The 26,373-nt window shown below is 37.2% G+C and overlaps 1 protein-coding gene across 1 annotated transcript; it reads left to right on the plus strand.

Moving 5' to 3' along the window:
* The first annotated feature begins 6 nt into the window (after window positions 1-6).
* ERCC3 (ERCC excision repair 3, TFIIH core complex helicase subunit) lies at window positions 7-26,182 on the plus strand. The gene is made up of 15 exons (XM_088146398.1): window positions 7-153; window positions 934-1,139; window positions 1,843-2,079; window positions 3,359-3,408; window positions 5,711-5,846; window positions 6,185-6,349; window positions 13,166-13,370; window positions 13,783-14,097; window positions 14,715-14,899; window positions 15,493-15,695; window positions 19,868-19,964; window positions 20,153-20,270; window positions 21,680-21,798; window positions 23,758-23,910; window positions 25,761-26,182. Exons 1-15 carry the CDS (start codon window positions 135-137, stop codon window positions 25,893-25,895), a joined length of 2,343 nt encoding a protein of 780 aa, XP_088002524.1. The 5' UTR covers window positions 7-134; the 3' UTR covers window positions 25,896-26,182.
* Window positions 26,183-26,373: the final 191 nt, after the last annotated feature.

The following is a 26,373-nucleotide window of genomic DNA, read 5'->3' on the forward strand; positions in this document are numbered from 1 at the left end:
CTCGCCTCTCATTGTGACGTCACAGAGGAGGCGCAACCGGATTCGCTTTCTTCTCCTGCTCCGGAAGTGGCGGAGCTAATGGGAGATGCCCGCGGGCGGCGTAGGTGGTGCTGCGCCGCGGGAGCTCCTTCGACATGGGCAAGAAGGAGCGAGGTAAGTCGTGGGCGCTTTCGTGGCATACTCCTCCGCTTTATCTCCTTGGAGTTGGGGGCTGTTTCGGTTCTCTTCAGGGAGCCGGTCTCGTCCTCGGGGCGTTGCTTCTCCTTCGACGGGGAAGTTCTCCAACCTGGCGCAGCCGGCTTTCCTGAGCGCCTTCCTTAAGCCTAACGCCGGTTCTATTATTCTTACGAAACATATTCAGACAGCTTTGTGGCAGTGATGCATTTGATGACAAACAGCGTTTCCCTGTTTGTGATGAATCAGTGCTTTACGTGCTCACGTTGTTTATTCTCCCTTTAAACCAAGACATTGTTTTTGCCCACTCATTTCTCCTCCTTTTGCTTTAAATAAGAAATAAATTTGGGGCTTTGTGGACACTTTTGCATGGAAATTGTTCAGATGCAAAGTATAGCTCTGCGAATCAAGATAACTCCTTGAATAAGATACTGTTTATTTAGAGAAAAACGTCAGAATGGTAAGCGTAACTTTGCCATAATCTCAAGGAAAGCTGGTGGTACTTTGTATAGCTGTACCTTTTCTCCTTGAATAGGAAGTAGGAAGGAGCCTTGGGACAGCTAAAGCAATTCTCCCCAACCTGGTGCACCTCAAGTCATCCCTAGCTACTTATAGGAACAATTATTTCTAATGCCAGTAAAAATAAGTTGACTTCTCTCAAGGTTTTTCATTAGGAAATGGCTCCATTCATGCTGTCATTTGGCTGAAGGGCAAACAGTTGTGGAGGCGCATGTGTGTTTAATATGGTTGAATTTCCAGATAAGAAGAAATCAAAGAAACGCCACTATGAGGAGGAAGAGGAAGAAGAATATGACCTTACAGGCAAAGAATCCCAAGAAGCAGTTCCATCAGCTGCAGGGAAGCAAGTGGAAGATTCAGGGACCAAAGTCGATGAATATGGTGCAAAAGACTACAGGAACCAGATGCTGCTCAAAGCTGACCATTCCTCACGCCCGTTGTGGGTGGTAAGTCCTTTTAGGTGTTTTGTTCAGAGAAAAGAAACCACTCATCCTTTCCCAGCCTGCTAGCTTTCACATGTGGCCCTGTAGGTAGTATCTCCATGCCTGTTCGGTTCATGTGACACACTAGCGCTCTCTGTATTTCACATGATAAATATTCATCTATTTTAAAGGAGCTGGAAGGAATATGAATGGTAACTTAGGCCCTTCTATTATGATAAAGTGCCTGATTTTTTGTGTGATATATATATGTGTGTGTGTTTGAGAGAGAGAGAGAATTAATGACAATGAAGTCAGTCATGCAGGCAGAAGGAATACTGTTGCTTGGTGCATAAATTTTCTAGGGTGTTACATCAAAATACTTTCTCATTCTTTGGATGGTTCTGTGAGAAATGTCACTTTTCAGATGGTTTGGAAATGCCATTTATTTTCAGAGCAATTTTTTTAATAGCTCAGTTCAAAAACCCACGGTCCTTGACAATAGTGTTCTGCTTCTGCTTGTAACCTCAGCCAGCATAGCCAGTGATGAGAGATGCTGGGAGCTGTAGCTCAATAATATCTAAAAGGCCACAGGACCCCTCACCCCACCACTAGAGAAGCATAAATACAAATACATGTAAATGGGTCCATCTCCTAGCCTCATACTTAATAGCTTTGGTAGTTGTAGTTCTTTTGGTTGTGCTCAGTGTTTTTGTCTCTCCTCCTCTAGGCTCCTGATGGCCATGTTTTCTTAGAAGCCTTTTCGCCTGTGTACAAGTATGCCCAGGACTTTCTTGTTGCCATTGCTGAGCCAGTTTGCCGGCCTACCCATGTCCATGAATATAAACTGACTGCTTACTCCCTCTATGCTGCTGTCAGTGTGGGTTTGCAAACTAGTGATATCACTGAATATCTACAAAAGCTGAGTAAGACTGGGGTGCCAGATGGGATCATTCAGTTTATTAAGGTACATGGTCATTCATTATCTATCTGTATATTCAGGATATAAAGAGCTGGACGCTGAAAAAAAAAAGACAAAACATCACACGAGATACCACATCTTCTGTCATGCTTGGCTGTGGTGCACAGCTTCATGGCAAGAGTTATTATTTTGGAAAAGAAATGATAGAATCATGCCATTTACGTTTGATCATTTACTTGAGCTTAATTAAGGGAGACAAAGAAACAACTGGTATGTGACTAGAGGAAAGTTGATTCAAGAACTGCATGAATGACAGAAAAGGCTTGTTTTTTCATGGTAATAAGCTAATGCTGTTATGGAGCTTGGCCAGGATTTTACAATGCTACATTGATCATATTATGAAAGCAAACTTTGACAATTTATGAAGTTTGGTACCTCCCTAATGTTTTCTTCATCCCTACCAATATCCTTTAGAAGAACATAGTGTGAATCCTGTCCATTGTGTAGTAAATGTTTTTATTTTGCCAGTAGATGCTGAAATATGGGCACAGGTGGCAAAACATGCTTTAGGGGGTTCTTATAAGTTTTGGTAAATCAGCCTTTCACAACCTATGGGCATCCAGAAATATTATATTACAGCACCCATTGTCCCCATCTGAGTAATAGGTATTGTGGTGTAATGTACTTGAAGAGTGCTAGGTGGAAGAAAGTACAGTGGAACCTCGGTTTACGAACTGAATTCGTTCTGTGACTCTGGTCGCGACTCGAAGCAAATTTTCCCATAAGGTTCAATGTAATTACCGTTAATCCGTTCTGGCGTGGAGGACAGGGAGGCGGCTATTGCTTGGAGGGAGAGTCCCCCTCCCTACGACCACGTGTCAGGGGTGGAAAATGGCCACGGATCATGTGTCAGGGGCGGAAAAATGGCCGCGGACCACGTGTCGGGCGGAAAAATGCCCACGGACCACGTGTCAGGGGCGGAAAATGGCCATGGACCACGTGTCACAGGCGGGAAAATGGCCGCGGACCCTGTTCGTAACCCGAGGCGGAGTTCGTGAACCGAAGCAAAATTTTGCAGCCGGAGCTGGTTGTCACCCGAAAAGTTAGTGAACAGAAGCGTTCGTAACCCGAGGTTCCACTGTATTTTATATGGTCTAAACCAATATCTGAGGCTTTCTATTTTTGTTATGGATTGCAGCTAAATATTTGGTTTTGCTTTTCCTTTCTTGAGAAATAACTTGATGGAAGTTTTCTGTAGACATCCAGTTCTATGTGTAATACAAATAGACTTTGTCTATTTCTAATTAATATTATTGTCTTGTAGCTATGTACTGTTAGTTATGGAAAGGTGAAGCTGGTCCTGAAGCATAACAGGTAATCAGTTACTTGCTTTCTTTTTTGAGTTCTAGAATACTATATTTCCAAGTGTGTTCTGATATTAGTTTTGGCGTTGATGCTATTTCAGTGAATGATCTTGGTTTTTCATAAGTTATTTACTGAAGAAGATATGATTGGGTCAGAAATATATGCAAATATAACTTGTCTGTTAAGAGCAACCTTTTGATGGCCGAGGTCTACATGTGACAGGAGGAATGAAAGAGTCAGATGGGTACAAGCAAACAACAAATATGAGATGTGGCTGTATTCATTTATTTAAATTTATATGGCCATGCAATTTGCATGCAAAGTGATTCTGGGTAGCTTACAGTGCACAGCAGCAGAAAAATAAAGGAATTAAAAAGAAAATGCAACAAACACCCAGATACAAATAACAGAATAACCAAAGCCAACTACTGTATGCTCATTCACATTGTGATTTGATAACCCAAGAATTCTGGCTTCTTATGTGTGAATGTGGCCACTGCCTCAATAGGATTACAGTCAGGGATAAAATGCTCTCTATTTCTTCAAATAAATAGCATATTATCTGAAGGAAGTGCAAAAACCTACAGGAGCACATGGTTCTATAGAGGAAGATCTTAAAATGTTAAAATATGATAACATTTAATTACAGTGGGGCAAAAAAGTATTTAGTCAGCCACCAATTGTGCAAGTTCTCCCACTTAAAAAGATGAGAGAGGCCTGTAATTTTCATCATAGGTATACCTCAACTATGAGAGACAAAATGAGAAAAAAAAATCCAGAAAATCACATTGTCTGATTTTTAAAGAATTTATTTGCAAATCATGGTGGAAAATAAGTATTTGGTCACCTACAAACAAGCAAGATGTCTGGCTCTCACAGACCTGTAACTACTTCTTTAAGAGGTTCCTCTGTCCTCCACTCGTTACTTGTAGTAATGGCACCTGTTTGACCTTGTTATCAGTATAAAAGACACCTGTCCACAACCTCAAACAGTCACACTCCAAACTCCACTATGGCCAAGACCAAAGAGCTGTTGAAGGACACCAGAAACAAAATTGTAGACCTGCACCAGGCTGGGAAGACTGAATCTGCAATAGGCAAGCAGCTTGGTGTGAAGAAATCAACTGTGGGAGCAATAATTAGAAAATGGAAGACATACAAGACCACTGATAATCTCCCTTGATCTGGGGCTCCATGCAAGATCTCACCCCGTGGGGTCAAAATGATCACAGGAACGGTGAGCAAAAATCCCAGAACCACACGGGGGACCTAGTGAATGACCTGCAGAGAGCTGGGACCAAAGTAACAAAGGCTACCATCAGTAACACACTACGCTGCCAGGGACTCAAATCCTGCAGTGCCAGACGTGTCCCCCTGCTTAAGCCAGTACATGTCCGGGCCCATCTGAAGTTTGCTAGAGAGCATTTGGATGATCCAGAAGAGGATTGGGAGAATGTCATATGGTCAGATGAAACCAAAGTAGAACGTTTTGGTCTAAACTCAACTCGTCGTGTTTGGAGGAGAGAGAATGCTGAGTTGCATCCAAAGAACACCATACCTACTGTGAAGCATGGGGGTGGAAACATCATGCTTTGGGGCTGTTTTTCTGCAAAGGGACCAGGATGACTGATCCGTGTAAAGGAAAGAATGAATGGGGCCATGTATCGTGAGATTTTGAGTGGAAGGAGATTTATACCACCTCCTTCCATCAGCAAGGGCACTGAAGATGAAACGTGGCTGGGTCTTTCAGCATGACAATGATCCCAAACACACCGCCTGGGCAACGAAGGAGTGGCTTCGTAAGAAGCATGTCAAGGTCCTGGAGTGGCCTAGCCAGTCTCCAGATCTCAACCCCATGGAAAACCTTAGGAGGGAGTTGAAAGTCCGTGTTGCCCAGCAACAGCCCCAAAACATCCCTGCTCTAGAGGAGATCTGCATGGAGGAATGGGCCAAAATACCAGCAACAGTGTGTGAAAACCTTGTGAAGACTTACAGAAAACGTTTGACCTCTGTCATTGCCAACAAAGGATATATAACAAAGTATTGAGATGAACTTTTGATATTGACCAAATACTTATTTTCCACCATGATTTGCAAATAAATTCTTTAAAAATCAGACAATGTGATTTTCTGGATTTCCCCCCCCCATTTTGTCTCTCATAGTTGAGGTATACCTATGATGAAAATTACAGGCCTCTCTCATCTTTTTAAGTGGGAGAACTTGCACAATTGGTGGCTGACTAAATACTTTTTTGCCCCACTGTATATAATTTCCTGTCCTTTTTCTCTTTTTCTTTTTTGTACTTGCTAGGTATTTTGTAGAAAGCACCCATCCTGAAGTCATTCAACAACTTCTTCAGGACCAAGTTATTAGGGAGTGTCGCCTGAGAAATGCAGAGGGGGAAGAAACTGAGCTCATAACAGAAACGTTCAAGAGCAAATCAGCAGTACGTTGAAATTATGGGCTCTGCCTTTATGTAGTGTGGTAGCTATTTGCTTTACTCTGTAACTATAGCTGAACAATTGTCAATTCTAGTTTCTCTTTATTTTATAAGAACCCCTTTTCAACATTATGAACATGCCACATCTTTTTGTGTCTGTTGTCACCACTGTTAATCCTTAGAGTTGGGTTGATTTATTTACAGTTTATTGTATCTGTACAGTCTGTTGTTTAGCTGTGCTTTCATACATTCTATAAGTGTTCTTTGCCTATCCCAGTGATGAAATACAAGCCTCTGTCTGGCCTCATCTTTCTCTAAGCAGTTGAGAAATCTATCTGTTTTAGATTTTGAAGTCTGGTGAAAACAGCAGCTGTCCTTCAACTTCACAAGGGGCAGATGCTCAGAATAAACCAGATGTTCCTGCTGACTTATTTGAATTTTATGAGCAAATGGACAAAGATGAAGAAGAGGAAGAGGAAACTCAAACAGTATCTTTTGAAGTGAAGCAGGTAAATGCATGAATTTACTGATACCTCACTATCCTAATCAAAGCATATGGAATATGAGCTATTTATAAAATAATAAAACATTTTTGATGGGATGAGATGTTAGACAATTTAAATATTTTTTCCTTAAGTACTTTTGTGTCTCTAGGCTTAGTCCTCCTTTAAATTTTAACTTCAGGCTACAGCTAAAACCTGTCTTAGTAGTGTTGTATAATCATAGCATATGTCTATTAATCAAAAAGACTCTAGTTTCTGTGGTGATGTGAAAATTGAAGGCAGCAGATTTATGGAATGGAGTGAAAGTATGTTTATAGTGTATAACTCAGTTTAACAAAGTAAAGTATATTTAGTTATTCCTGTGGTTTTTATGCTGATCTGGCTGACTCTAAGCAGCTCACAAAAGATAGTATGGCTGGCTTCCGGGTGAGGTTCCATGGTGAACCAGACATCCCTGAAGGAGCAGGAATGGCATTGCAGTGGAGATCAGTGGCCAGACAGTGAATTCTGTGAGAGATCACGAGATCACCTACCTGTACTCCGGACAGCTGCTTCTTGTGAGTAGACTACAGGAACTGAGGTTTTTGTGGTCGACTTGTGAATCGAGCAGCTGGGAGTTGAGAGATTTCAATCAGGCTCACAACTGCAATGCAGTGTGTAATGGACATAAGGTTCGCAAAAGTCTCACTTTCTTAACCACTATTGGATGTAATCAATTACAGTTATTTATTTATATTTCAAATCTGTCACTGCCCATCTCACTGTAGAGCTGGGAAGTTTTCAGTAAAAAGAATAAATATTAATTAAAATCATTAAAATACAAGATTCCTATATAAAGTTAGAGAGATCTACTGATCGGCAGGATCAGACAAAACCACTTGGTGAGTCAATATTTGTTCTGGCTTGAAGAAGGAAGAAAAAATAAGTTTTAAAGGATTTAAATCTCTAGCAAAAAGCTTAACAAGGAGCAGATGTGAGAAGGTTTAAATGGATAAAGGGGACAGTAATTTTGGTGGAAGTGCTTTTGAAAATATTGGAAAGAGAATTCTGCTTGAGATTCAGAGCAATTCCAAAAGATTTTGGTGAAGATATTAGAGAAAAGGTTATTAAAGCCTTATCAGAGTTTTTGGAATAGGATGAAGAGGATATAGAGGCAGAAGTTGATTTATAGTTTATAGAATAAATACAAGATCTGCAAAATTAAGAAACATTCCAATGGATGTCCTGGCGCACTTTGTCAGGAAAAAGACAAGAGACCAAGTTCTGCAGCAGCATTTTAATACAAGACTGAAGTTTGCTAATACAGATGTAACTCTGCTTAAAGAAATTCTGATTAGAATACTGCGGTATTCTACATACAATGGTTTGGGACCCAGGCAAAGCTTTCATAAGGGGTTATTTTATACAACATAATAGTGAACTCAAAAAGAAAAGGCAAGAGAAAACAAGCTATTTTGGATGAGATAAAAAGAAAAGAATTCAAGAAGTTTCCAAAGAAGGTAGTATTTCTCAACAAATTAAGCTTCTACAGTGTCAATTATCTATGTTAACAATAAGAAAAATGGAAATAAACATGAATTATGCAAAACAAAAAAGTTTGAGTTTGCAAATAAACCAGGGAAGTAGTTGGTGTACAAATTACGAAAAGAAAAAGAAAAATGATATTGAAATTACAAGAGGGAGCTACTGTAATAACAGATAATGTGGCTATGCAAAAAGTATTTCATCAGTAGTATTCAATTTATATAAAGAACAAGAAATTTCCCTGGAGAAAATGGATGAATATTTAAAGAAACAAAATTTAACAAAGGTTGCGGAGAAACAAACAGATTATCAATGGACTTATAACAATACGGGAAATTTGCAGAGCTATAAAAAGGACTAAAACAGGAAAGGTGCCTGGACCAGATGGGTTACTGGCTTTTGAGGATGAATTGTTAAAACCTTTACAAAGTACAATGAATTCTATTTTACAGAGGGAAAAGATGCCAGAGAGCTGGAAAGAGGCTAATAATAGCATTACTACTAAGGAGGGACAATACTTGACTTCAGCAAGAAACTATCAGCCAATATCATTATTGAATAATGACTATAAGTTGTTTACAATGATTTTAGCTGAGAGGTTGAAAATAATTTTGCAACAATTTATTCATGAGGATCAATGTGGGTTTTTTCTTAAAAGATAAAGATAGTATTAGAAATGTGTTGGACATTTTGGAATACTTGGAGCAACATAATGAAAAACAACCACATAGAATTTCTTAGATGCAGAGAAGGCCTTAGACAATTTAAACTACGCTTTCCTGTTTAAAGTTTTGGAAGATATGAAATTTGGAGAGAATTTTAATAAACAGTTAAGATTGATTTACACCTCACAGAAAGCACAAATAATTGTCAATGGAGATCTAACAAAACCCTTTATGATACAAAAAGGAACAAGACAGGGATGCCCATTGTCTCCTCTCCTGTTCATTTTAGTTTGTAAAATATTGATTAGCGATATAACACCAAATGAGAGAATTGTGGGAGAAAAGATGTTGCTGGTTTTGAGGGATCCACTAAAGGAATAGACATATTCGTGGGAAAATTAAAAGAATTTGGTACCCTAGCAGGTTTTAAGATTAATAATCAGAAGACAAAGATGTTAAAAAAAAATGAAAATAGAGGATCAAACAGAATTGATGAAGAAAATGAGTTTTGAGAAAAAATATTTGGGTATCACTATGACAAATATGAATTGCATGTTATTTCAAAATAATTATGTTAAAGACATGGAATGAAGTTACAAAAGACTTGTTAAGATGGGAGAAACTACAGTTGTCATTGTTGGGGAGAATTTCTGTGATAAAGATGAATGTTTTGCCTAGAATGATGCTTTTGTTTCAGACAATACCTGTTTTGACAACTAACGTGCCATTTAAACAGTGGCAAAAGCATATGTCTAAGTTTGTGTAGCAAGGGGAAAAGCCACAAGTTAAATATAAGGTGTTACAAGATGCAAAGGAAAGAGGAAGATTGGTTTTCCTGTTTTGAAATTGTAATTTGCAGCTTCTTGTTCAATTTGGATGAAAGAGGGTGCTGCTGAGAAATAGAAGACTTTTAGAGTTAGAAGAACATGATCTGAGATTTGGGTGGCATGGATGTTTGTGGTATGATAAAGTCAAGGTTAATGTATATTTTAAAAATCACTATGTTAGAGGTGCCATATTGAGAATATGGAATAGATACAAATCCAGGTTGTACCAGAAAAGACCTTTGTGGCTCTCAGCACACGAAGCATTTTATACACAAGAAATAAAAGGCATACACAAATGGTTAACATACCATGAGAATACTAGAATTTTGACAAGAGGAATACAAAATAGAATCAAGAGAATAACTGATGACAGGGGGACATGATTGTCAATTGGTTTCCTATTTACAGTTATTAGAAAGATTCAAAGTAGACAAAAGAATTCATGATATTGAATATTCTAAGACTCACTTTTAAATGGAATTATGTACAAATGATGAACATGAGATTGCTAAAATGCATAAACCTTTATTGAAATTTGAACAGAAGAACAAGTGAAATAATGTATGATAAAGTGGGCTAAAATTTTTGGTTATAATATTGAGATTGAACAATGGGAATACATGTGGTTAAAAGGATTGAAATTTACATTGTGTTATAATCTTAAAGAGGATTTTTATAAAATCTACCATTGGTATATGATATCAGAGAAATTGTCTTGAATCTACAAAGGCACTTCAAATTTATGTTGGAAATGGGAACAAGAAGGGATATTTTATCATGCTTGGTGGATGTCTAAAAAAGCTAGAAAATTTTGGATTCAAATACAATGGGGCAAAAAAGTATTTAGTCAGCCACCAATTGTGCAAGTTCTCCCACTTAAAAAGATGAGAGAGGCCTGTAATTTTCATCATAGGTATACCTCAACTATGAGAGACAAAATGGGGGGAAATCCAGAAAATCACATTGTCTGATTTTTAAAGAATTTATTTGCAAATCATGGTGGAAAATAAGTATTTGGTCAATATCAAAAGTTCATCTCAATACTTTGTTATATATCCTTTGTTGGCAATGACAGAGGTCAAACGTTTTCTGTAAGTCTTCACAAGGTTTTCACACACTGTTGCTGGTATTTTGGCCCATTCCTCCATGCAGATCTCCTCTAGAGCAGGGATGTTTTGGGGCTGTTGCTGGGCAACACGGACTTTCAACTCCCTCCTAAGGTTTTCCATGGGGTTGAGATCTGGAGACTGGCTAGGCCACTCCAGGACCTTGACATGCTTCTTACGAAGCCACTCCTTCGTTGCCCAGGCGGTGTGTTTGGGATCATTGTCATGCTGAAAGACCCAGCCACGTTTCATCTTCAGTGCCCTTGCTGATGGAAGGAGGTGGTATAAATCTCCTTCCACTCAAAATCTCACGATACATGGCCCCATTCATTCTTTCCTTTACACGGATCAGTCATCCTGGTCCCTTTGCAGAAAAACAGCCCCAAAGCATGATGTTTCCACCCCCATGCTTCACAGTAGGTATGGTGTTCTTTGGATGCAACTCAGCATTCTCTCTCCTCCAAACACGACGAGTTGAGTTTAGACCAAAACGTTCTACTTTGGTTTCATCTGACCATATGACATTCTCCCAATCCTCTTCTGGATCATCCAAATGCTCTCTAGCAAACTTCAGATGGGCCCGGACATGTACTGGCTTAAGCAGGGGGACACGTCTGGCACTGCAGGATTTGAGTCCCTGGCAGCGTAGTGTGTTACTGATGGTAGCCTTTGTTACTTTGGTCCCAGCTCTCTGCAGGTCATTCACTAGGTCCCCCCGTGTGGTTCTGGGATTTTTGCTCACCGTTCCTGTGATCATTTTGACCCCACGGGGTGAGATCTTGCATGGAGCCCCAGATCAAGGGAGATTATCAGTGGTCTTGTATGTCTTCCATTTTCTAATTATTGCTCCCACAGTTGATTTCTTCACACCAAGCTGCTTGCCTATTGCAGATTCAGTCTTCCCAGCCTGGTGCAGGTCTACAATTTTGTTTCTGGTGTCCTTCAACAGCTCTTTGGTCTTGGCCATAGTGGAGTTTGGAGTGTGACTGTTTGAGGTTGTGGACAGGTGTCTTTTATACTGATAACAAGGTCAAACAGGTGCCATTACTACAGGTAACGAGTGGAGGACAGAGGAACCTCTTAAAGAAGTAGTTACAGGTCTGTGAGAGCCAGACATCTTGCTTGTTTGTAGGTGACCAAATACTTATTTTCCACCATGATTTGCAAATAAATTCTTTAAAAATCAGACAATGTGATTTTCTGGATTTTTTTTCTCATTTTGTCTCTCATAGTTGAGGTATACCTATGATGAAAATTACAGGCCTCTCTCATCTTTTTAAGTGGGAGAACTTGCACAATTGGTGGCTGACTAAATACTTTTTTGCCCCACTGTACATGCAGAGGATTCAGAGGATTTTAAAGGTTAATATACAATTGAGGCCAGAAGTCTTTCTTTTGGGACTGATGGACAAACAGTTGGAAAAAAGTGATGGAACATTGTTTTTATATATGATAACTGCAGCAATATTATTGTACGCACAAAGATGGAAAGATTTGGCAGTGCCTATGACAGGAATGGTTGATGAAGATGACAGAACTTGCTGAAATGGCCAAATTGACTTGACTGATTAGAGAGAAGACAATATCTACATTTACTGCTGGCTGGAAACCCACTATGGACTTTTTGCGTAAAAAAGAAAAAAATGAATTTATGATTTATGGTTTTGATGATTAGGTAGGATAAAGTATAGAAAGAAGAGAGCCACGATGTAACTTTAAGAGAGAAAGGTCAATTTATTATTGTACTTATAATTGCTGTAAATAAGATCAGAAGCCACTTTATATTTTTTTTTCTTTTCTATTTTTCTGCTACTCTTTTTGCATCTTTAGTTTTTTCTTTTTTTCTTTTTCTCTCTATTTTAGTTTGTATTAGTCTTATTTTTGTGTTTAAATTTTTTTCAAAAAATTAAACAATAAAAAAATCTAAAAAATGAAATAAAATTTTCTTGTGTTTAAATTTTTTCAATAAAATTATATATTAAAAAAACAAAACAAAAGACAGTATGGCTGTTACATGCACAACTTGTATGTAATTTTAATAGGAAGTTAAAGGAGGAAATCCTTGGCTTTTTCTGTGATGGTTATAAAACTACTGTAGTGCTACTGGTCTCCTTTCTGATCTGCTTCCATCAGAACATCACAGATAGTTCATGGCTGCCTGCTCTACCAGGAAGTTGAGAGTAATTCTGGATATTTCTATATGACTTCAACAGATACAGCCTTGTATTGGATCAAGTCACCCCTATGTCCTTAAGATACGAGTTCATAAGAATAAAGTGTTTCTTCTCACTTAGCCATTCTAGGAACATCTGTTATATGTATAAGCACTAAACATAATAATGAGGTGTGGCAGTAACATGATAATAGTGAGGCAATTCAATCAAGTTAAGAACTTCAAAATAAGAGGATGTGAAGTTTTTTATATCAATATTGCTAGAATACTAAACAAATATATTTGCTTAAAGATTTGGTAAAGCATTGTTTTTCTGACTCATAAAACTTCTTTAAAGTATGGGAAATGTTTCTGGATTTGTGACTGATGATCCAGTACTCCAGTGTGGGTTTTAGAGAGAGAGGGCAAGCACAACCTGACATCCTTCTCCCAAAGTTTATGGGATAATTTTAGCACTTTCTATAGCCTTAAGCGAATAGAAGAACTTTAAAAGACCCTTCGCCCTACCTTTTTGTCTCCATTTCTAGGAAATGATTGAAGAGCTTCAAAAGCGTTGCATACAGCTGGAGTACCCTTTGCTTGCTGAATATGATTTCCGAAATGATTCTGTGAATCCAGATATTAACATAGACTTGAAACCCACAGCTGTTCTACGACCATACCAGGAGAAGAGTTTGAGAAAAATGTTTGGGAATGGCCGTGCTAGATCTGGTGTTATCGTCTTGCCCTGTGGTGAGCTGACTCTGTTGAAGTTGAATGTTCTTTAAAATTCTCTGATTGAGATTAAATTCTGAGATAATATTGGTAAAAATAGTATTTATTTTATGGGATATGCATATTTGTTATCATGTATTTCTTCCTTTTGCATACTACTTCTCATCTCAAGATATCTGAGCACCTCATACAGAATTCCCATCTGACTTCTGTAAAGTTTATACAACTTTTAATTACTTAGTTGAAGCAATAGAGTGGCATGATTTGCTTTCAGACTATGTTTGGTGCCTTTCTTTGATAGGGACCAATTTGTTAGAGCTTTCAAAACTCTTAAGTGGGACACATCTGGCTCAATATTATACTCTTTATTCTGTGGATAACAGTGCATTCCATGTAAAGTTCTGACAATTTCTTGTTTCATTGACTTCAGGTGCTGGCAAGTCACTTGTAGGTGTAACAGCTGCTTGCACTGTCCATAAGCGGTGCCTAGTACTGGGTAATTCTGCTGTCTCAGTGGAGCAGTGGAAGGCCCAGTTCAAGATGTGGTCTACCATCGATGATAGCCAAATCTGCCGATTTACTTCCGATGCCAAAGACAAGCCAATTGGCTGTTCTATAGCTATCAGCACTTATTCCATGTTGGGACACACAACAAAGAGGTCCTGGGAGGCAGAAAGAGTGATGGAATGGTTGAAGAGCCAAGAATGGGGTTTGATGATCCTTGATGAAGTGCATACCATACCTGGTAAAGCCAATATCAATGGCAATTCCCTTTGCCTCAGCCCAGGTTTAAACCCTGCATTACTGAATTATAGGAGCCCCGATTATTCTGAAATATGTTGACAATAATGCTTTTTAAAAAGTAGTATATGTTTATAAGCAATCTAACATATATATAAAATGGAACAATAATGTTAGTGTGCATGTTGTAATTATCATTTTTTAAGGCATCAAAAATATCCCTTTTATTGTACTTACAGCTTAATGATAATTGCTGCAGTTTTTACCCTTGGTGGAGAATCAAAAAATCCCAGTATGGTCTAGTGCACGGCATTTGGATTTATATGTTAGCTCAGCCAACTTTATGATTTGCCCGAACTGATACTATTTAATCTCAAGGTTTAATTTGTAAGATGAGTTGGGTGAGGAATACTGTTAAATTGTTGGCACAAAACAATCAGACTGATCAAACACATCTAATTTTAACATAAGATTCCAATCCAGTGTGATTCTCAAATCGGCTCAACATGCTTCAGCATTTAATATCACTTATGCCATGAAAAATTAACACGGTGCTTTGTAACCATCTTTTTAAAATACTCTTCAGACAGGAGCTCACTGGTTCTTACGTGATTCTTTCAGCAAAAATGTTCAGGCGTGTGCTCACTATTGTTCAGGCCCATTGCAAGCTTGGATTGACAGCCACTCTTGTCCGAGAAGATGATAAAATTGTAGACTTGAATTTCCTGATTGGGCCTAAACTCTATGAAGCCAATTGGATGGAATTGCAAAACAGTGGCTATATTGCTAAAGTCCAGTGTGCTGAGGTAAGGAGTGTTTTGCTCAGTGCTAGCTGTGCTAACAGAGTGTTTCCTGCAAATACATTCTTCAGCAGCAATATTTTTTCTCAGAGAACTTAAAATTGAGGTTTAAGACTCTGAACTGGTTCATACTGAAAGTAAAACAAATTTCTATTTGTAGTTTGTTTTCGATTTAAGGCTGAACTGAGATCCTGGCTTGATCTGCCTAATTTTCTATGATTTCAGCCTTCCCTTCTTGTTCCCCAGTTGTAGCTCCTTTCTCCATAACTGAGGCTTCTTCTGAGTTTCCTGTCTGAGGGAAGAATCTTCAGCAGGGAGGAGAAACAGGTTCCTGATAGTCAGTTGCTGCCATGGGTAGAATCGGGAAGTTGATGATAATTCTCCTTTATGGGTTTTTAAATAATCAGAATGTTCTTTTAATGAAGCTGCAAATATCTGCTCCTGCCTCATCTTTCCTGCTAGCATAAATACTATTTTATTCCTTTTATCATACAGTGTAATCTTGTAGACTTTGTCACATTATCCTTGTCACATTTCTGCTGTAAATGCTTATTGAGCTGTTCTTACTAAAGTCTGTGCTTTATTGGGTATAATTTTAGGTTTGGTGCCCAATGTCTCCTGAATTCTACAGAGAATATGTGGCTATTAAAACAAAGAAGCGGATATTGCTCTATACCATGAATCCAAACAAATTTAGGGCTTGCCAGTTCCTGATTAAATTCCATGAACGAAGGAATGATAAGATCATAGTCTTTGCTGACAATGTGTTTGCTTTGAAAGAGTATGCTGTTAGATTGGGCAAGTAAGTATTTGTGAATGATGGACATTTGTGTATCTACTGTAATAAATATCAGAAATGTCAGAAGCAAAGAAACTTCTTCCAGGTTTGTAACTTTGCATGTTAAGTCCTTAAAATCTGCTTATATTCATTTGCATGAAATTACAGGAGCTAAATTATCAGCTGGAGATAAAAAAAACTTCTTAAGTTAGGAAGAATTCTTGAGAAATAAGCTACTTCTTGAGGTTGCTTCAGAAATGATGAAATTCTCTCACTGGTAGAATTCCTCAATGGAGGAATAAAAGATGCAAGTTATATGTAGGCCGTTGCACCTGGTTATCACACATTTGTTTTCCTACATGTACAGTCTAGGACAAATGCACAATTTTTTTGTGAGGAGAGGGATGTACTTGGCCTTTGAATGATATATTGAGGACTGCATTCCAGAAAGGGACAAAAATTGGGCATTGTCAGGACAAATCTATATTTAATTGAACTTAGTTGAAGTTATCTTAAAGCAACATCATTCCTCAGGTAATTTCCCCTTTTGTCACATTAGGAATGAGAGTTCTGTAGCAACTTTTGGAAGGTCTCCAGAGGTCACATCTAAGGGGTCCAGGCATCTGATATGCTTTCCTGTTCTTCAAAATTGTAATACATTGTGTAATATCTTTGCATGCCTGTAAAGTAAAGGAACAATGTATATGCAACAAGGATAGTTTTGCTATTGGGAAATTTTTGAAAAGGTCCTTAAAGTTGTTTTATGATAATGTAATCCAAATTGGAATTGATAATGGGGATATTAAATAAAACACTGCAATATGAATAAGGCTTCTAAGATTCTCTTGGCTTTGTTCTTATGTAATTCCTTTCCTATTGAGAACCATTAAGTTATATATTTACAGTTAGCCATCTGTTTCCTATGTACAAGAAAAATATAGTTAATGCAATAATTTGCCATGTGTTTTCCAGCATGCTAAATATCAATGCTACATATTCAGTTTAATTAGTTATCGTTTGAAAAACCTATGCAACAGAAGAGCAAGGTACCATCCATGCCAAGATAGCTGGCAGAAGCAGCATTTAAGGAAATGGCTCAAGTCTAGCATTAGAAGTAGAGTTTAAATTCAAGATATAAGCTTGAAGGAAAAGTGCTGCAGTATGATTCTTTTACATAGTAATGTGTTTCTGCCTTTTTTGGTTTCTTTTAATTTAATTTAATAATTTCAAATAGTGGTTTGCTGTTTTAGCTCGAGCATTTGGCTGTTACTTGTTAGATTTATTTCCTGTCTTTCCTCCAGTAGCACAAGACAGCATATATATTTCCCCTGCCAGTTTTCTTCTCCAAATTTTCCCACAACGTCTATGTGAAGATGTTGAAAGAGAGTCACCAGCCCAAAGTCAGCTAGTGACTCAAGCTAAATTTGAACCTAAGTCGCCCCAAGGAGGCTGCTATAATCTGGAATAGTTTTGAAAGCCTCCTATGAGGGTATTTTAAATTATTTAATTAATACTATAGCATATATACTTGGCCCATGGAAGCTTCAGAGAGACCATCAATTCCAGGTTCTCAGTTTGTGATTTGTTTTCAAGCTTATATTTCAGCCTATCTAGACAAACTGTAATGATGCCCCAGGGAATTCTGTTAAATGAAGTCAGTGTTGCACATAAATAAATGCTTAAATGAACAAAGTGAGACATTAAGAACTGCTCAGCAGGTAGATACTTAGCTAAACAAAATGCTGTTGTTTAGTGACTGACAAATCTCTCAGAAATGTAGGCAAGAGGAAATAATGGAAAGGACTAAATGTTTTCAACAGATCACCATGAAATTCTGTTTTCCTTACGAAGACATTTCTTGTTTACTTTCTAAAGAGTATTAGAGTATTCATATATTTAAAGCAATGCCATTGAAGTTAAAAGCCTGGTTTTAAAGGGTACAATAATAAATAAAATGTATGGTGCTAATCTCTTATATCGGATGATTACTATCCAGGAGAACAGATCTTTACTAGCAAAATAAATTGTCCTTCCTCCTTGCAATTTCCTGCACAGTTCCCCCCATGGGGGGGCATGTCTGTTCAAAGCAGATTTGGAAGGATTTCTGAGTGGAGAACAAGGGGATAAATCCCAAGTGTATGAGTAAAGTTCATTCATATCACATTGGATGGAACATCTAGTGTTTTAAATTGCATTTAGATGAAACTGTCCTGGAATGACTTGTATTGTAGGTTGTTGTACAATATTAGACTATTCCTAATACTATTTTGCTTACTTGACGTTATTTCTGGTTATTGCCTGAAAGAAAGCTTGTAACTAGCTAAGGATAAAGCAGTGATTTCTTCATGATCTATGTTGAATCAGCAAAATATTACCCCCTTCCATTCCTTGATTCATAATACAAGTCTTGATTTATTCAGTTGCAAGATTCAGTCTGTATATGAAGAACTATTCAAGGAAGTTTATCCCTGCATAAATGATCCTGAAATAGGGAGGGTTTTTATTTTATACTTTATCTCTAGATTGATGGTGCTTCTTTCCCAATCTGTCCAGACTTCCTTTTTTATCAAGTTATCATTAGTGGTGTGAAGGGGGGTTTGTAGCTTGATGGTTGAACTTTGTTTATAGAAGTTAAATTCAGACTTGATCATTTTCAGTTACAAGCATCACTGGGCTGGTTATGGAGAAGAATTCCTGGAAGGCATTGCTAAAGAACATGGTACTAGACTCCAAATGAGTGGGCTACAATACAGCGAACTTTTACTGTTGATTACCCGTAACTAGTTTTTGCATTAGAACAATAGTGAGGATATTAACATAGTTTATTGTAACAAGCCATTTCATTTGTCTAGGTACATATGTGATTACAGAATGGAAACTTTCATAGCTATTTTTATTAATTAATATCAATTTTACAATTACTCAAGCCCAAGATTTGTCATAGCTCATTTCCATAAGTATAGTCCATTATTATGTCTAAATGCAAGAATAGGCTGACCTGTTAAAGGTGTCTTTTTATATCTCAGTGTTCATTTATCTTTAGATGATTTTAAAATTTGGAAGGTTTCTAGTTCATTATTTCATATCCACTGCTGTGTGTTTAACTACACATATCCTTGCTACCAACCTGAAATAAAATAGTAACATAGTACCTAGTATTTCATGGTTTTAATTTTTTAATTTATATATTTACATGCTACTTTTGTTATCACTTTAGGACAGAATACCTGTTTAATGTTCACAAACAAATCTGTTTATTTATTGGGAGCCATAAAATGTCAGCGTTAAATAATTAAACTAATGTTAGTATTGAATAAAATTGGGTTGTGGTATATAATAGCTAAAAGACTTATAAATGAGGGAGTGTGCTCCAAAGATAGAATGGGGAGGTCCATTCTACTAGACATGATGTACAAATTTGATTTTTTTAAAATGTGTATTTTGAAGTGTACTAGCTGCTTTTTTACTTAAGAAAATGTGACATATGAACTGTCAACTCTAATATTTAATGTGGCTTAGCAGACACCTTAGATTGTTCTGATGCTATAAACCCTTAGCTATATCTTTGATTGAATGCTTCCCTCGCGCTCTGGCAGCATCTGCTTACTTTGCCACAAAAGAAAAGTTAATTCGAAAGTGGTTATAATTTTCACTGTTGCTCCCAGTGAACTATTTGAGACCAGAATAATTTAATCCAAAAGTGCAATTTAGATGTGATCAGACACAAGTGGAAAGGGGAAAGAAGAACACAGCTGTTAAGTACAAGTTCATTGATTCAGCTGAAGAAAATACCTTTTTTATTTTAACAGCTGCTTCTCTCCTTTCATGTAGGATTAGTAGATATATTCAGCCCACTGATCTGTTGAGTCAGGAGGCATACATCAAGCACATAACATTTTACAACTGTCAGGATTTATTTCTGTGGAGGGAGGGGTGTCTGACAGAATGGATTTGTCTCCAAATGAGTGAGAACACAATCCAGTGAACTAAAAATAAACAAGAGAAAAATGCTGCAAAAAAAGGCAAGTAGTTCTATAAAAGTGTAGCTTAATTTCACAGTGCAAGCATATTGCTATGATTTTTTCATCTTTTTAATCACAATAACTTCATAATAGACTGTTTTACATACCTATATTCAGGGAACAAAGTACTATAACTATTCAATCCTTGATATATATGCATCTTGTATCTTTTAGACCTTACATTTATGGGCCTACAGCACAGGGGGAAAGAATGCAAATACTGCAGAATTTCAAACACAATCCCAAAATCAATACCATCTTCATCTCCAAGGTAATGGTTACTAGTCTGCTTGGCATTGAATTGAATTGGAGTGGTTCAGCGCTCATTTTGAGCAATCTGTAAAATTACTTTTAACTTTTTTTTTTCATATCTATGTTTTTCATTGTTGGCCACAAGCTAATATATCTTACTAAGACTTGGATATAATTTGTTTCTTAAAGGGTGCTTATGTATTACAGGTTGGTGACACATCTTTTGATCTGCCAGAAGCCAATGTTCTAATTCAGATTTCATCCCATGGGGGCTCTCGAAGACAGGAGGCTCAGAGATTGGGTCGAGTGCTAAGAGCTAAAAAAGGTAAATTGAGGCTTGTGTTGCAAGATTCTGCAATTTTAATGGAACACTTGAACATGAAAGTAATATAAATTATTTACCTGACTAAGCACATACAATTTACTATTGTCTTGCTTTGTCACTGTCAGCTCAAGATCGCTGGTTAAAACAAAATTCAAAAGTAATTATAAAAAGTACTTCAATAAGGGGTCATTTTTCCCTTTCTGTTTCCTGCCTAATCATTCCTCATGACACTTAATATTTTTAAACGTTTTTAAAGATACAGCTTAGCAATCTTAGATTCAAGAGACTTTGGTTGTTCTGATTGAAGTTTGAAGGCAGCTTTGCTAGAATTCTAACACCATAATAGTATTATTTTTCAATGGGATTTTGGGCTTGGAGGAGTGTTCTTTCTTGCCGCACTACCATAAAGGAAACAGACTGATTGAGATATTCCATTAGCAGCTTGACCAACCAAAGTATAAAGTCAGCATCTGACTTGAGTAGGAGCTGTATTTTTAAGACTAATGCGTATAAGTGCTTTCTGGCTGAGTGTTTGCTGAAGAATTCCCAAGTGATTTAGTGCACAGTATTCCTTCTTCCAGATCCAAAGCTAAGTCTCTGTCAGCAGTTAGTTACAACAAAGGTAGTTGTAAAAACTTACTAGAATTTATAACATGCATTTAATGTATTCACACATTTCCAAATTAAGAACATTATAATGATACCAGAAAACTGTATTTGATAAATTTGTATATACATTTTATCCTTTAAAAATGGGATCCTCAATTTGGCATCTGGGTGCCAGTTATAGATAGGTACTTTGTTTGCTATCTTGTAGGCTTCCTGTTCCATCTAACTTTTTATAATTTAAAATATTCTTTTAACTTAAAAGAGTGAGATGCTGTCTTCTATATCATCTTTATTTTCAAGGAGGCATCCAAGACTCAGGACTCATCCAGGACTCACAAAACGTATAGACACCATACGTTTTCTTAAAAAAAAAAAAAAAGTTGGAGGGAGTGGGGGGGCCTGCAAAATGCTTTGTTTGAAAGTATGTCCACCTTTCCAGAAAAAGGATGGGATTAGTTGTGAGAGTTCTTCCCAGGATGGAGAAGACTGTTGCTCCCCTTCAGAGGGCAAAATTGCTGTAATATATTCTGCTGTAGGCTATATGCCAGATCAGCTAGATTTTGCATTAACAGAAAAGAAAAAATGTGTACTAGAAATTTCCTGGGAGAAATCATGATTCTCTCAGCTGAGACAAGTTTTTTTTTTTGTAAACTGTAACTTTAAATTTGGCATAAATATTGTTGTTAGCAGTATACCTAATTATGGATGCTAGTAAGAAACATTTGTAGGCAAGAGAAACCTACAAAATTTTGACTTGCTTTGATGTGGGCTAATCTTCCATTACTATTTTTTTTCTCCAGGAATGGTTGCAGAGGAATACAATGCCTTTTTTTATTCTTTGGTCTCTCAGGACACTCAAGAAATGGCATATTCAACAAAACGTCAAAGGTTTCTAGTAGATCAAGGCTATAGCTTTAAGGTAATTTTATTATTTGTAGTTTGCAGAATTGGGAACAAAGTACAAGTTTTAATTCTTTAATAAGTTCTAATGTTTAGATATTCTGTGTTTAAGCTGTACTGCAAATTGGAAAAAAGCGACTTTGCATTACCTTTATTATATTCTGTGTTGGCTGAAAATCAGTCCATTTTAAGTTTATTATTTTAAGTGAAACAGCTATAGCGTTGTTGTTATTATGTATCTGCCCAGAGGACAAATGGTATATTCATATACCAAAATTCTTCAGCTGTATTAAGAGAGATTCTTGTATCAAAAGAACTAAGAGATATACCTTACTAGCTTGTCATTTTATGTTGTAGTTCTGGAATTTCTGGAATTTCTTAGAACACTCTATCATCCTGGTTTTAAAATCATGATGCTCCTTAGTAAGTGCATATTTAAATCTATACTATGTGAAAAATTTAAACTAAATTAAACTACAAAAAACCTACAGGAAGATAGAAAGTTTGCAGATAAACTTATTTTAACCATGCATGAAGGACCATGCCCATTTTACAACTACTTGAATAAGAAAGAAAATGGTATTTCTTCAGTTGTTGAAAAATGTATTCCTTGCAAAAGATGTATTGCAGATGGCCCTGCAGCAGATTCAGGGACACAGTTATGTTTGACACTTAGTTGATGGGGCCAAGAAAGTAAGTTCCTGTATTGATACTGGTAATGGCAATGATAAACTTGGAATTATAGTCACTGTTGAAGCTGATAGACGCAAGAACTATTGGAGATATTTGTAGATCAGGCATTAGTATGGAAGCAACTGTAGCAGTGATACTGATGGATGGATATCAGATATCTTGAATAAAGGTGGGAGTGGAGAGTCTTGATAACTACAGGACAGGACCAGAGAGATCAGTGAAAACTGGCACAATAAATACATTCATGGTTGTATCTTAGTGACTATTGTTCCTAATCCAGAACTACCAAAGAATAATAAAAAAAAGAATCAAAAAAGAAGGTAGGGTAAATATGTGCAGCATTACCTATAGGAAGGTTACCTGGAAGACTTGCAAGAATGCCTTTCTATAAATGAAGAATAATACATGAAGTGTAAGTATCAGGAAAACCTTACAACCTGAGACATCACCTCTCCACTATCATAAGTGTGCTACTCATCTCTAGATTAGGCTGAGTCTTCCTGAGAGATAGAACCCTATGCTAGTCTAATAGTCACTGCACCCAGGTGAGGGAGAGCAAAAGTGTTGATGCCGGTCCAACAACTTAACTGTGACACCATGCTGCAAAGAATGAATCATCTTTAATGGGGTCTCCAGAGGCAATGGAGTCCTGTTAGGCTCAGAGTCTTCAGAGTTTTCAAGAGAGAAGCTGGATTACTAGAAGAACAGCCAGGGCTGTTGTGGAAATGAATAATCCATTGGGAAAAGGGGCTTTTCCCAGAGTAACACCCTGATATAACATATGCTATTCTACCTTTTTCAGAATGTGATGGCAGTGTTTGCAAGAACTGATAATGTATCTTCCCATAAGCTAATAGGAAATGTCCATCACAGGGGTAGATCTTGCTTTCGCACTTAATATACTTACAAAAAGGCACTTAGGTTGTCCATAAATCCATAAAATCTGGTGGTTATGAGCCACAAAGGGTGGAGGATACTGTTGCGAAAGGTCTTACATTTTTTCCTTCTTTTTTTATCAAAGAAATAAAATGACAAAAAAATCAAGAAAAAAATAACATGAAAATGTGTAATGTGCTTTGAAGAAAAACTGATGTATGAGCCATGCCCTAGAAGCATATGCAGTATGAGCTAGTTTCCCACTAAAATCCTCAAATTTTAAATTTTCCCAAACAAGACTCAATGTAGGCACATTGTCTAATAAGCAATGCACTTGAGACCAAAAGAATAGTACATTTCTCTAAATGAGCCATTGAGAAGAATAACACTGTTTCTTCCTGTTTTCCAGGTAATCACTAAGCTTGCAGGTATGGAAGAGGAAGAGCTTATGTTTTCATCCAAAGAAGAGCAGCAGCAGCTCCTCCAAAAAGTTTTACAGGCTTCTGATATGGATGCTGAGGAAGAGGTGGTTGCAGGAGAATATGGCTCAAAGTCATCTCAGGCAAGTAGTTATTAGGATTATGTCAAGACTGCAGAGTCACTTTTATAAGTTGGGCAGACATGTAAATCAAAAAATTAAATATCAAATTTTATATAAAGGGAAAATGAAATGTAGTGTTCCAATCATCTCTTCCAAATCTACATTTATCACTCAAGGGAATGTGCTGGCTTATAGCCTTGGACTTTTCCCTGTCTGCTACAATGGTATTAATCCCCATGATGAATTGAAAGAGAAAAATGGGAAGTTATTTTCCCATCTGCTCACCCTCTCTGCTCTTGTCCACTACTGAGGCTAGTACTGCAGACAAGGAGAAGCAAAGCATACTTTTCAAATGTAACCTTACCCCATTGCCTTCCAAATGACCACTGCTGCTTTACCCAGAGACAGAAATTAGGGATTTTCTTATGATTCTTATGATGATTGTATTACCAAATGCAATAGTAACTTTTAGTCCTTGCACTATGGTACTCTAATACAATGTGTTATTTTTATTTTTTATTATGTGCCATTAAGTCAGTGTCAACTCTTAGTGACCACATAGGTAGATATCTCCATGACAGTCTGTCCCAAACATGGCCCTTCAGGATTTCCAATGGTGCACCCATCACCACTGTAACTGAATCCATCCACCTTGCTGGTGGTTGTCATCTTCTTCTCTCTCCTTCTACCTTTCCTGGTATTAGAGCCTTCTTCAGAGGTCTTCGCATAATGTGTCCAAAGTATAATAATTTGAGCCTGGTCATTTGAGCCTCAAGTGAGAACTCTAAGTTGATTTGTTCAATGATCCATTTGTTTGTTTTCTGGGCTGTCCATGGTATTCTCAAGAGTTTTTTCCAACACCATAGTTCAAAAGCAACAATACTCTTCTATCCTGTTTCTTTAAAGTCCAACTTTTGCTTTCATAAAGTGTCACAGAGAATACCATGGCTTGCACAGTTCTGATCTTTGTAGGTATAGACACATCACAGCATCAGAATATCTTTTCCACTTGCTCTACCAAGTGCTATATTTCTTGACTGCTTGTTCCTTTACTGTTGATGATTGATCCTAAAAGGCAGACGCTGTCTGCCACTTCAGCATCTTCTTTGTCATTTGTAAGGCAGGTTGTTGTACCTGTTGTCATTTGGTCTTCTTAGTCCCATTTTTTCACTGTGCTCTTTGATTATTGCTAGAGCTTGCAGAACCTTTGCTTTTTCAGCTACAAGAGTAGTGTCATCAGCTTAGCATAGGTTATTGTTTCTTCCTCCAAATAAGTTATTTTATACATTGGAATTTATGGAAGCTCTTCTAGTTAATAGGAAAATGTAAACAGGTATACTTGGAGGGTAGCACTGGCTAGAAATGCTGCTAATCTGTAGTAATCCTGAATACCTAAAATTGAGCTTGCTCTCATTTTTTGTATCCTGAATTCTGTTTCATAATTACTCTAGACTATGCAAATGTTCCCCTGAAATCTTCTAAAATAATATGGGAGGTGGCACAACAATATTAAGCAAAAAAAGAATTTGCAGAATCCCCTCCCCTTCTTCCAAGTCTCTGTTTATCACTAGCCCTCTCTTGAACTGAAGGAGCCTTTCCATTTTCACAACTTAAGCTTTGTTGTCTAAAGACTGAAATCATTTGTTGTTTAGGAATATATTTTGTTCAAACCCTATGATTTACCCTAGCTGCCCAACTCCAATCACGTTTTATCTATGTGAGGTGTTTACAAAAGTACCTACATGTTAGCAGCTGTTTAAATGTAGATACTCTGTGCAATTTGAACCTTTGCATGAAAAAAGCTACAGTCTGTTATTTATAGATTTAAAGAAGGTGTAATGTCATTTAAATTATATATTCTCATTTTCTAGATATCCCGACACTATGGCACAATGAGTTCCATGTCTGGAGCAGATGATACAGTTTACATGGAATATCAAACCTCACGAAGCAAGGCATCTTCAAATAAACACGTTCATCCACTTTTTAAACGCTTTAGGAAATAATATAAGGAAAATACATTATATCTCCTTTCCATAAAAAGAAATATTAAAATGTATTATTTCATAGTAATTGAGGAAATGGAATAAGCAATTTGCTCATAACTGAAGATAATTATTTCAGTATTCTATATCTTGGGAACACTTTGGACTTTATTTTTATTTAACAGTTTCAGAGATTCTTAAGAATATTTGTGAATGTGTTTTATATTTATATTTGTAGTAAGCAAATCATAAGGGTGCAAGTACCTGAAAGCACTGAATAAAAATACTCTATATAAAAATGAAAGTTTTCCCCTATCCCTGGTTTTATTCTGGTGTCTTAAATTATGTAGTGTTTGGCCAGGCTGTGGGGATGGGGAGTGGGGAAAGTATGAAGTAGGAAAACATTGAGGGCTATTGAAAATGTTATTGGAAATCGCTGTTGGGAAAGACTAGGAATGAAAAAAGGGTAGAAATACTTAACGATATGCAGACTTCTGCT

This window comes from Python bivittatus, unplaced genomic scaffold, assembly GCF_059951505.1.
Source record: "Python bivittatus isolate LINGU-HERP-01145 unplaced genomic scaffold, Pbiv_v1 ctg000480_np1212, whole genome shotgun sequence".
Lineage (NCBI taxonomy): Eukaryota > Metazoa > Chordata > Lepidosauria > Squamata > Pythonidae > Python > Python bivittatus.